The sequence below is a fragment of the Amblyraja radiata genome, chromosome 2, assembly GCF_010909765.2.
Source record: "Amblyraja radiata isolate CabotCenter1 chromosome 2, sAmbRad1.1.pri, whole genome shotgun sequence".
In the NCBI taxonomy this organism is placed as follows: domain Eukaryota; kingdom Metazoa; phylum Chordata; class Chondrichthyes; order Rajiformes; family Rajidae; genus Amblyraja; species Amblyraja radiata.
The window spans coordinates 105524509-105537962 of NC_045957.1; the positions used below are offsets into that span (position 1 = coordinate 105524509).

Below are 13454 nucleotides of genomic sequence, written 5' to 3' on the forward strand. Positions count from 1 at the left end.
GGAAGGAAATGGACAGACAACATTTTGGATCGGGACCCTTCAGATTGTAGAGGTGATATAATGGGAATTTGCTTGTAGATCAGTGCCCATAGATCAGTACTTTGCAATTTGCAGGTGGTGTGTATATGATGATTTTTGATCAAAACCTCCTCTATTTTTGGGAGCCTGGAAAGATTGACAGTACTGAAACGGTGAATTAGTGAGTCAAGCAGCATCTCCTGAGCAAAAATCAAAGTTAAAAGTTTTAAATTGATGACCTTTCATCAGAACTGAAAAAAAGCGAAACAGATTTAAGTTGTAGAGGAGGAGGGACGACTGTGGAAAACAGGTTTATCTGTGTTGAGGTGAAGTCCCAAGGTTGTTCGGGTAACACAACTACTGGAAATTGGAAATCCAAGAATGTGAAGTTGTTTTCCTAGAAACTCAAACCATATCATCTACAAGTTAAGAAATAAAAGTGGATAAATAAACTGGGTGTTATCACATTAATATCACAAATTCTCATTTTCTATTCTGTATTCCAATTTTTGTGGTAGTGATTTGTAAATTCGATAAGGGAAAATTTCCATTACGTGAGCTGTATCCAGCATCTGTGAAGTGAGGAAAAACAAGCTTATGAATCTAGAATTGACTATTTCTTTTTCTTTCCCAGCCAAAGCCTAATAAATTTATTGTTGACTGGGTATGCAGTTCTAAATGTATGGGATGGCGACAGAGAGTGCTCTGGAATGAGTAAGTCTGTTTGTAGTATGTATTGATAATTTTCATAATATTTTGAAATGTTTTTTAATGCACTGGTTTGCTGCTTCCCATATTTTTTTATATTTAAACTCTCCATACCATTTACACATTGCTCAGAAATTGAAAAATTCACCTTCCCACATGTTTCGAATCATTTATTTAACTTGTTCCTTGCTGTGCTAATTTGTGTGTGGCTCTTGTGTTCACAAGGTCATTTGAGATTCTGCTGTTTAATATTGATCCTAGTTCCCTGAGCGTTCTCCACAAAATCCCCCTCGTTTCAAACGTGACCAAATATTTTGTCACAGACAGGTGAGGACTACAGTGACAATTTGATTTTACCAATAATCTGAATCACTGATAAGTCAGTAAGCCAGTTCTGAATCACTGATAGTACACAAAAATGCTGGAGAAACTCAGCGGGTGCAGCAGCATCTATGGAGCGAAGGAGATAGGCAACGTTTCGGGCCGAAACCCTTCTTCAGACTGATAGGGGGTGGGGGGAGGCGGGAAGAATGGAAAAAGGAGGAGGCGGAGCCCGAGGGCTGAGGTAGGAAACCCTCTCTTAATAATATTGGCCATAACATCATTATTTTATAATATCCACTTTTGAAATTGGGCTCTGTTGGTCTTGGTCACTGTTCATCCGTGCATCTTAGTCTCCTAGATCAGCCTACCACGGGACTTTATCAAATGCCTTGCTAAAATTCATGTAGACAACATCCACTACCCTATCCTCATTGATCACCTTTGTGGTAGTTTGTCGTGCTCCAATTTCGTATATTCTTCCAGGGTCCAGCTTTCTCCCTCTTCAAAACTATTTTAAAGCTTGTGGAGTTGTGATCACTATCCTCAAAATGCTCTTTCACTGTAACACGTCACCTAGCCTGCCTCATTTCCTCACATGTTCTGGTTGGTCTGTCCACACACTGTTTTAAGAAAGTGTCTTAGATACATCTCACAAATTCTGAGCAAGTCAATATTAGGGAAGTGAAAATCATCCACTGTTTCTCTGGCAACTTTTGGTAATCTGTCTATCTGCCTACATGTCTGTTCCTCCATCTCTTGCTTTCTATTGGGGGTCATATGGTATAATCCCATTAGGGTGCATGCACCTTTCTTATTTCTAAGCTGTACCCATATCGCTTCACCAGATTAACCCTCCAGTATGTTGTCTGTGTGCTGCCATGCCAAGCTCCCTGATCTGTCGTGCAATTCCACCTCTTGCCTCCCTATCAGTCATGACTAAAACATTCATTGAAACCATGGAACATAAAGCTGCCGGTTGTGTCCCTCTCTTAATAATATTGGCCATAACATCATAGTTCCAAACACCAATCCTGGCTCTAAATTCATCTGACTTCTGCACAATACTGCTTGAATTAAAATAAACACATTTCAGCCAATTAGGGTTACCATATTCCTTCACCTTTCCCTGTCTGTCCTTCCTTTGAGACGTACTGGTCCTAATCTTTACATTCCCATCACTCCATCCAATTTTTGACCTACTACCCTGGTTCCCACCCTCCTGCCTCTCGTTTAGATTCCTCCCGATTAGTATTAGAAAACCTACCTGCAAGGATATTGGTCCCCCTCCAGTTCAGATGCATATGTTCCTTTTGTACAGGTCACCTTAGCCCCAGAAGAGATCCCAATGGTCTACAAATCTGAGTCTCTGCTCCCTGAACCAAATCTCAAGCCACGCATTCACCTGTTGTCTTCTGCCACAAGCACGCAACGCCAGGAGTAATTGGAGAATACTACCCTAATCATATTATTTATCCAGTGAGTTACTATGTTACAATATCTAGATAGGCTCCATTTCATTTGATATATTTAGCTTGCCAATATCAGTGCCATTGAGTTCTGCATTGGGGAGTAGAATATTGCTTGGGGTCATCTGATGGCTAACAATAACATGTAAGAGGAAGTGAGTCGGGCATGCTTGTAATGCAATGCTGCAAAAATAACTGGCTCGCATTCCCTTCTGAGGTTCACCAACTTTATTGTAAAATATGTCTGTTCGAGTGTTGCTTTCTGGTTCATTGCTAGAACAAAATCAGGAGAGGAGGTATCGGGCATGAAAGGGGGAACTTGAGTAGCACAGAACATGGAAATATTGGAAGATGTTACAATTAATATAAGGTTAATGTAGGCTGGATCTTGAAAAATGATGAGATGGAGTCGAAGGTGGCAATAGAGAGCTTAGTAAAATGGTATCAGGACAACAACTTCTTCCATCAATGTCAGTAAGCCAAAGGAGGTGGTTGTTGACTTTAGGAAGTGAGGTGGAGTACATGTCCCAATCAACATCAATGGTACTGAAACGGTTGAGAGCTTCAAGTTCATGCATGTAAATTTTACCAACAATTTGTCCTGGACCAACCGTATAGAGGTTACAACCAAAAGGAGACTACCGGGATAATCTGGAAGCTACATGCCAGTTCGGCATGTAACGGCTCTTAGCTTTTACTAATGCATCGTTGAAAGCATCCTATCGGGTTGTATCACAACTTGATTTGGCACAGTGCGTGACTCAAGACCTGACGGTCCAAGTTTTCCAATGCTCCCATTCCTTGCCTTAAGTGGAGTTTGAACAATACATCAAGAAGTCTGACATCTAAAACAAAAAAAACTGTTGAAAGGACTCGGGTGGTCCTCACTTGGAAATAATTATTCATCCTCTACTGTCACTGGATTTAAATCCTGCAGCTCCCTACCCAACATCACTGCACCAGAAGTCTGTACGAGAACTAGTTCTTCACAAAAGTAACTCGCAATAGTTTGTCCTCTAGATGGCACCAGAGATTATTTATTGAGTTTAACCAGTCATTGTAATTAAAAAGGTGATGTTGCACAGTATGCTTTAGTTTAGTCCCTAAAAGTGATTTATGTTTTGACTATAAAAATGTGACCCTTTATTTAAAACTATATTCAATCTTGTACTTATTATTCAGTTTAAGATACTGATTTTCAGAGACACAAATTGAACCTGGCATGCTTTTTTTTCTTCTATGGGCACCCATTATAAATATCAAACTGGAAGTAGAAATAGAGTATTCCTCTGCCATGCAGAGTCCTTTCTAATGTCTTACCTCACCTGTGTTTGCATGCAATCTCAGGATATTTTGAATATTGTAGTACCAGCTGAGCACCTGTAACCCCTGAATATAACAAACTTCTAAAATTCACATTTTATTCAAGACATTACGAATTAGTTATAGACATAGTGCGTGAAACAGGCCCAACTTGCATAAACCGACCAACATGTCCCATCTCCACGTGCCTACTTTTGGCCCATATCCCTCTAAACCTATCTTTTCTGGCTATTTAACCTGAAATTGCTTGCTTGAATGTAGACTGCCCAGCTAGAAGAAATAGTTTCTCAGAATCTGCCCAATTAATCGCAGAATCTTTTTAATTTAATGAATTGGGCTTCTTTCATTTAACCTTTAATAAAGGTGAACACAGTTTATGTGTGCATTTAATGTTTGACATAGGTAGATACGAAATTTGCAGGTGGCACCAAAATTTATGGTGTAAGTCAGTGCTTCTTAAACTGGTGAATCGTTCACCCAAGGGCGAATTAAATTATTTTGAGATGAATGAAGCTGGAAGGGTGAATGACTTAATTTATTCAGATATTTATATATATTTTTCATACTTAAAAAAGGCATTGCGGTTAGTAAGCTCATTGGTTTTAATGGCATTGGAGCTGGAAATTTGATATGTTTTTTTCTCTACCTATGGTTTTCTAATTTCAAAGTAGCAGGATATTTTCCAAATTTACTGTAATGTAATCTTTTAGGGAAGACCAGACGAGCTAGTGGGATCATAAATTTACAAATTGCAACACTGGAGGATCGCCGTAGGCAAATGTTGAACTGTAACTTTACTTTGTGTAGCAATTTAGCTACCAAAGTTGATCTTTGGTGGTATTGTGAGCTTTCGTCGGGGAGAGTTATAGAAAGTTATATTTGTTGGATACTAATATATTAAATCACATACTCCATGGATTTTTTAGCTTGTTTTCCAAGAAAAAAACTGCAGTTATCAAAGCCCGAAAGGGTAGGATGGGGCTGTAGTGTTTAGTGTTTAGACGTTGGAATGTTTTTTTTATCATTCTAACTCCAGTGGTAATTCCTAGTTTTCTTTACATTTTTAGAATGTTCAAAAAGTTGACAATGTAAACACTTAAGAAATGAGTTGATTTATGTTTTTAGCTCATGTGACAAAATTAATTATATGAAATTATACACAAGGGAGAATAAGACAAATTACCACAAAAAAAACATAAGAAAATTTAGTCGAGGGTGAATGAAATTTTGTGATAAATACTCAAGGGTGAATGACACTGAAATAGTTTAAGAAGCACTGGAGTAGGTGACAGTGAAAACGTTTTAAGGCTGCAACGGTATAGAGATCAACCAAGATAGTGGACAAGGGAAAGACATGGACATGGAATTCAACTTGGACAATGCAATGTGATGCATTTTGCATAGTTAAACGAGGGCAGGACCAATACAGCGAATGCTAGGGCTGTGGGAAGTGTTGTCAATCAGCGAGACCTTGGAATACATGTACACAGTTTCCTGAAAATTGAAACATGGGTAGATAGGCCACAAAAATGCTTGCCTTCTTCAAACAAGTCAATGACCATGAGTTGAGGCAGGTTTTGTTAATTGTGTGTAATTGTGGTAACCACAATATTAGGATGTGATGATGGAAAGGGTGCAGAAAAATGCATAAGATTATTAACTGGATTGCAGGGCTTGAGTTATCAAGGAGTTGGGGGGGAGGTGGTAGGGTTCAGCCTCTGAGGTTTATCCTATGCCTTGTCCAAGGCAACTAGGTATTTAATCCATTTCATCAATAGGGTAAGTGCAGGATTAGTGTAAATAAAGTAATAGTCATATAGTGTGTAGAAAAGAGCTGTGGACGGTATTTACCAAAGATACACAAAGTACTGGAGCAACTCAGCGGTTCAGGTGGCATCTGTGGAGAAAAAGGATGGGTTACATTTCATGTCAAGACCCTTCTTCAGACTGGCGTCTGAAAAAGGTCTCGACCCATTATGTCACTCATTGCTAGTGCTGGTCGGATGGGTTGAAACTAAAAAGTGGTGGGGGGGGGGGGGGGGGGGTGCAGTTGATGCGAAAGAATGTAAGAAAGGTCACGTTTACACTAACAGGGTAGGGGGATGGGAGCCAATGCAAGGAGACAGAGGGCCATAAAAGGAGGACAGAAGCAAAAGGTAGAAGAGAGATAAGAAAAACTAACCTGAAAGCTTTGGGCCTTAATGAGAGGACCATTTGAAATAAGGTGGATGAATTGAATGCGCACTTATTAGTTAAGGGATATGATATACTTGGAATTACGGAGACATGGCTCCAGGGTGACCAAGGCTGGGAGCTAAACATGCAGGGGTATTCGATATACAGGAAGGATAGACAGAAAGGAAGAGGAGGTGGGGTGGCATTACTGGTTAAAGAGGATATTAATGCAATTGTAAGGAGAGACATTAGCTTGGATACTGTGGAATTAATATGGGTAGAACTGCAAAATAAGAGCAGAAAACGTTTGTTGGATTGGTATACAAACCACCAAACAGTAGTAGGGAGATTGGGGATAACATCAAGCAGGAAATTAGGGATGCGTGTAGTGAAGGTACAGCGGTTATCGTGGGTGGCTTTAATCAACATATAGATTGGGCCAAACAAATTGGTAACAGCGCTGAGGAGGAGGATTTCTTGGAATGTATACGGGATGGGTTTTTTAAACCAATATGTGGAGGAACCAACTACAGGGCAGGCCATCCTAGACTGGGTATTGTGTATGAGGAAGGATTAGTTAGTGATCTTGTTGTGCAAGGCCCTTGGATAACAGTAACTATAATATGGTGACATTTTGCATTAGGATGGAGAGTGTCACGGTTAATTCAGAGACTAGGATCCTGAACTTGAATAAAGGAGACTTTGAAGGTATGAGACCGGAATTGGCTAGGATAGACTGTCAAATTATACTTAAAGGGTTGACAGTGGAGATGCAATGGCAAACATCTAAAGATCGCATGGATGAACTCCGGAATTTGTTCATCCCTGTCTAGCGAAAAAATAAAACTGGGAAGGCGGCTCAACCATGGCTGACGAGGGAAGTAAAGGATAGTGTTAAAGCCAAGCAAGAGGCATATAAATTAGCCAGAAGACGCTGCAAACCAGAGGACTGGGAGAAATTTAGAACTCAACAGAGGAGGACAAAGGGGCTAATTAAGAGGGGGGAGAAAGACCATGAAAGAAAGCTTGTGGGGAATATAAAAACTGACTAAAAGTTTCTACAGGTATGTAAAAAGGAAAAGATTAGTGAAGACGAATGTAGGTCCCTTACAGTCAGAGACAGGTGAATTTATAATGGGAAACAAGGAAATGTGCCCCAAGGCTTGGTGCTGCGACCCCAGTTGTTTACAATATTATTAAAGATCTAGACGAGGGAATTAAATGTAAAATCTCTAAATTAGCGGATGACACAAGGCTGGATGGCAGTGTGAGCTGCGAGGAGGATGCTATGAGGCTGCAGGGTGACTTGGATAGGTTGGGTGAGTAAGCAGATGCATGGCAGGTGCATTATAATGTGGATGAATGTGAGGTTATCAACTTTGGTGGCAAGAACAGGGAGGCAGATTATTTTTTGAATGGTGTCGGGTTAGGAGAAGGGGAGGTGCAACGAGACCTGGGTGTGCTTGTACATCAGCCACTGAAAGTAAGCATGCAGGTACAGCAGGCAGTGAAGAAAGTCAATGGCATGTTGGCCTTCATTGCGAGAGGATTTGAGTTTAGGAGCAAGGAGGTCCTACTTCAGTCGTACATGGTCCTGGTGAGACCGCACCTGGAGTATTGTGTGCAATTTTGGTCTCCTAATTTGAGGAAGGACCATTGCTATTGAGTGAGTGCTGCATAGGTTCACCAGGTTAATTCCCGAGATGGTGGGACTGATGTATGATGAAAGAATGGGTCAAATGGACTTGTATTCACTGGGATTTAGACGGATGAGAGGGAATCTTATAGAAACATATAAAATTCTTAGAGGATTGGACAGGGTTGATGCAGGAAAAATTTTCCCGATGTTGGTGGAGTCCAGAACCAGGGGTCACAGTTTAAGAATAAGGGGTAGGCCATTTAGGACTGAGATGAGGAATAAATTCTTCACCCAGAGAATTGTGAATCTGGAATTCTCTGCCACAGAAGGCAGTGGAGGCCAATTCACTGGATGTTTTCAAGAGAGAGTTAGATTTAGCTCTTCGGGCTAAGGGAATCATGGGATATGAGGGAAAAGCCGGAACAGGCTACTGATTTTGGATGATCAGGCATCATCATATTGAATGGCTCAGAGGGCTGAATGGCCTACTCCTGCAGCTATTTTCTATGTTTCTATGTTGAGTTATTCCAGCACTTTGTGTCTATCTCTCATAGTCATGTCGTGCGAAAATAGGCCCTTCAGCCCAACTCGTCCATGCCCCATCTAAGCTAGTCCCACGACCCACATCCCTCGAAACCTTTCCTCTCCTTGTACCTGTCCATGCAGTATAAATAGGCGCTACTTGTCTGACGAGGGCTTGTTGGACAGAAAGGCCAGTTTACAAGCTTCAAATCTCCATAGCCAACATATTCTTCAGGGCAAAATAAAATTGGTAGGAAGGAACTGCAGATGCTGTTTTAAACTGAAGATAGACACAAAAAGCTGGAGTAACAACGGGACAGGCAGCATCTCTGGATAAAAGGAATGGGTGACGATTTGGGTCTCGACCCTTCTTCAGACTGCAACGTCTGAAGAACAGTCTCGACCTGAAACGTCACCTATTCCTTCTCTCCAGTGATGCTGCCTGTCCCGCAGTTACTCCAGCTCTTTGTGTCTATCTTCAAAATAAAATTTACTATAATTTAATGGTATTGTTTAACTGTACCAAATATAATTTTCGTATCTAATGTTCTTTCCATATGAAATCAGTTGAAATTTTAATGTCTAGTACGTTTTAATGTTATGCATTTTCTTGCATGTTGCATGAATTCCATGCTATTTCTGAACTAAACCAACTATGTTTGTTTTGTTTCAGAACTTCATGGTGTAAGAAATCAAGCTGCTATAGGCTTTCTGACATTAATGGAGTCCTTGCGTTATTGCAAGGTAAGCAGTTAGAACTTAACTAACAGTGCAAAAGTAATGAGTTTGATTTTAGTAATATTTGTCTTCCTGTAATGGTGCCTAAAAATTTTAAAGCAATTAAATTTTAAATTGGTATCTAATGTAGCATTACGGTCTGTTTTCAAGCCAGTCATCAATCAAAGCCATATTATAGAAGAATATTTTATCCTTTTTTGAAGTTAATTGTCCATATTCTTTCAAGAATTAATTAATTCTTATGATCGCTCGGTAATAAGCATAGGTGTAGAACAATACGATCCCCTATATTAAGTCACGTTAATTGGATGTTCTGAAGAGATATTTGGTTTAAGGTGTAGTACTTAACCAATACTGTTTGGGGCACTGGTTACCAAAAATAAATATTTTAAGTTCCAGCAATTGCTCAATTCTGTGAAACACCTTAATGAAGACTTCAATGTCAGTATTCAAATTGGTAAATTTAACTTTACTACTTAATTCACTTAAGTGCTGCAAATATCTTCATTCTCAAAAAATTTACAGCAAATTGAAGTCTCACATGATTTTAATATAAACAGAGCATTTTTGACCAATTATAGAAATAATTTGGCCTCTACTCTTTCTTAAGAATTTTGCAAAGACAGTGTTTTGAAATGGTTGTTGATAAATTACTCTTAAGTATGTGCAACATTTATTGTAGGTCAAACCATCATATGTGCTGAAGCTTTTTTGTAAATTCCATCTGGATGAAAGTTATTCTTTTCCTTGCTATATTCTGTATCGCAATGGATAGTTGGCATTCAAATGTACTAGTCTGTCCATTATGGGTTTATGGGTTTTCCAAGTCTTCAATTCTGAATATCTTAAACTTAGTTGTGTTTCTCCAGTAAGGTTCCATTTGAAGCCAACAATTTTTTTGGTGATTGGGAGATAAAGGTTAGTTTGGGGTTGCTATGGATGAAGACGCTTGGGATTTTGTCTGGAAACATGTGTAATCATAATGCCAAAATCCAAGCAAGTTTGTAACTGCTCTTAAATTTGGGCAAATAATTTATTGTTCAAACTGATTTCTCCATCTCTGCCAGTTGCATCAGTAGTTAACATTGAGCAGCATAAAAAATCATAACACATAAGGTGGCCATTCTGTCCGATGTTTGTATATGGACCAAAAAAGCAATTTGTGTTAATCCATCATCCCACGTTTGCTGACCTGTACATTAGAACACATCAAGTAGTCTTCCAGATACTCTTTGAATGTGATCAGTTTCTATTACCACACTTCAAGGTGCATGTTCCAGGACACTTTCACTCTTTGAATTAAAAAAAGGTTTGCACAGCTCCATTCTCATTTGTGTCCCAACAACATTAAATCTTTTTTCCATACAGTGTTGGCTTAAGGTTGCCTGTTTTAATAATGGGACTGAGTGCTTTCTGTTCACTCCTTTTCATCTCATAATTTTGTATGCATGATCTTGCTTCCACAACTGAATTTCACCAACCTTAACAATGTTCACGTGGCTCTTCTACACTTTCTTAAGCTATCAATTTTTCCATTGTATTGTCACCTGGGCTATGTAGTACTCTCTGGTCTCGCTTGTGTGCAGTAAAAATACAGGTGAACCTTTCAACTGTTATTAACTACATGCAACAATTGCTGTGACCTTCTGTTTCTTTACACTTGCTTTCCGGACTTTTGTGTATTATGTATCACCCCTTGCACCGTGGTAATTGATTGAAATGTTTAACCTATTTGGCCATTATTTCGTCTAAGATTCCTAATGTTCTAAAGAAATGTCAAAACATTATCAATGCAGCTGTCATTGATTTACTTTGATTCCAAGAATTGTCTTTCGATAAATTATTTTAAGGTATTGAAGTCTTCATCTTTCCTCAATTCTGGACGTGAGTGAAGTATTTCATCCAAGCCCTCGATTTGGGATGTGCCTTTTGCATGGCCCCAATTTTCCAGACTACATCAATTATTTATTTTTTTAAGTCTACAATAACTTCAGGCCAGCATTAATCAACCAAAGACATGAATTCAAATCCCACCACAGCAATTGGCCAATTATAGATCAGTAAAAATTTTAACAGTAGTAACATTAAATTACCAGATGGCTATACAACTGGATTTGGCTTCCAGACCTCCTTTTCCAGAACAAAACTCTTCCCATTCTAACTTGCGTGTGATTCTGCACTTCAATTAACAACGTCCATTTTTTCACATTGATTTTCTGCAACAAGCTTCTCCTGCAGGGTACTGTGGGAATTAAGGCAGAGCAAGCCCTGGCATTGACATAGCCACTGAATTCAGCAGATATTTTCCAATGAGACCTGCAAAGTCACTTCCACTAACATTTGATAAGGTCTTAAAAAAATAAGGTGTATGGACATTAATCAAGATGATGGGTGGGGGTGAAGAATGGGATGAAATGTCACTGGCATTACTCAAAGTACATTTGTCATTCAAGGTAGGATCACTTGTTTGCACCTGTATAATGTTATCCCACATTGGCCTCGGCCTCAACTAAGTCAAGAGTGTTTTATTGTCATATGTCCCAGATAGAACAATGAAATTCTTACTTGCAGCAGCACAACAGAATATGTGAACATAGTAGACTGTAAACAATATAATAGACGAGAGAAAAAAAAAAAGTTCATTGTGTGTATACACGAAAGCACACATACGTGCACAAAAAAATAATGCAATAATAACAATAATAGTCTCCGGAGCTTATTTGAAGTTGTAGTGTATAATAGCTGAATGGCTGTAGGGAAGTAGCTGTTCCTGAATCTGGACGTTACAGCTTTCAAGCTCCTGTACCTTCTTCCCGATGGCAGGAGTGAAAAGAGTGTGTGGCCAGGGTGATATGGATCTCTGATTTTCCTGGCTGCCTTTTTGAGCGAGCAATTCCGATAAATCCCTTCAATGGTGGGGAGGTCAGAGCCGGTGATGGACTGGGCACAACATTTTGCAGTCTTAGTTGTTCCTGGGCATTTAAGTTGCTGAACCAGACTGAATATGCTTTCTTACTGTACACCAGTAGAAGTTCAAGAGAATCCTCTCTGACGTACCAAATCTCCGTAATATTCTCAGGAAGTAGAGGCGTTGATGTGCTTTCTTTATAATTGCATCAGTGTGCTGGGTTCAGGAAAGATCTTCGGAAATATGCGTTTTTGACTCTCTCCACCATCGTCCGGTTGATATAAACAGGATTGTGGGTCCTTACCATTCCCCTTCAAAAGTCCACAATGATTCATTGCTTTTACTGATATTGTGACCAAGATTGTTGTGCTGGCACCATTTGGTCAATCAATCGATTTCACTTCTATACTCTGACTCATCACCACCTGTAATTCGTCCAACGAAGGTGGTGTCGTCGGCGAACTTGAAGATGGAGTTCGCACTGTATCTGGTTACACAGTCATGAATATAGAGTGAGTAGAGCAGGGGGGCTGAGCACTCAGCCTTGAGGTGCTCCCGTACTGATTGTTATTGAGGAAGAAGTATTTCTTCCAATTCGAACAGACGGGTCTATTGATGAGGAAGTCGAATATCCAATTGTGGAAGGATACGCAGAGACTCAGTTGCATGAGCTTGGTAACCAGCTTGGAGGGTATGATGGTATTGAACTGTAATCTATAAACAACACTGACGTTTGTGTTTTTATTGTCCAAGTGGTCCAGTGCACAGTGGAGAGCCAGTGAGATCACATCCTCCAGTTGACCTGTTGTGGCGGTAGGCAATTTATAGGGGGTCGAGGTTCTTGTGATAGAAGTTGACATGTCCCACAACCAACCTCTCAAAGCACTTCCATCACCACGGATGTTAGTGCCACTGGTCGATAGTCATTGAGGCATGTCACCTTGCTCTGCTCGGTATTATTGATGCCCTCTTAAAGCAGGTGGGAACCTCAGACCTCAGTAATGAGAGGTTGAAAATGTCAGCAAAACTCCAGCCAGTTGATCTGCACATGTTTTTAGAACTCAACCGGGACTAACCCCTAAAACAAGCATGCTAAAGATGGCTGCAATACAGGCCTCACCAAAGAAGACACCCAGCAACTGGTGATGTCCATGAATCGAGGACTTCAAGCAGTCATTGCATGCAAATGATATGCAACAAAATACTAAATATGACTACTTTTCTTTATATGACATTGCTGTGTCCCAAACATTATGGTGCCCTGAAATGGGGGGGGGGGGGGAAGACTATGTATAAACACTGCTGTCATTTCTACATGGTGAAGCCAAAATGTATACAAATGGCCTTTATTAAAATCTGACTGCACTTTAACCACATGTGATTTTTATTCTATTACAAATCTCAAATTGTGGAGTACAGAGGCAAATAAATAAATGATGGGTCTTTGTACCAAACATTATGGAGGGCACTGGATCTTAATCATAAAATTTAACTGCTTTCCCCTCAAGTCCTGAGTTTTTCTGCCTCCGATATGCTCTTTAAAACTTCTCTATTAGATCAACATGAAATGTTGCCTATGTTCTGTGAAATATCCTGGGACAACATGTTCCTTCACTGCACTTGTGAGCTATAT

At 39.8% G+C, this 13454-nt stretch overlaps 1 protein-coding gene across 2 annotated transcripts in view; it reads left to right on the forward strand.

The window, feature by feature from the left end:
• Positions 1 to 13454, forward strand: part of mindy3 (MINDY lysine 48 deubiquitinase 3) — a 118993-nt gene that overhangs the window by 15839 nt on the left and 89700 nt on the right. For both annotated transcript variants that reach the window (XM_033012752.1, XM_033012762.1), the window contains 2 exons: positions 653 to 732; positions 8849 to 8919. In XM_033012752.1, coding sequence (XP_032868643.1) covers positions 653 to 732; positions 8849 to 8919 — 151 coding nt within the window. The remainder of the gene's footprint in view (positions 1 to 652; positions 733 to 8848; positions 8920 to 13454) is intronic.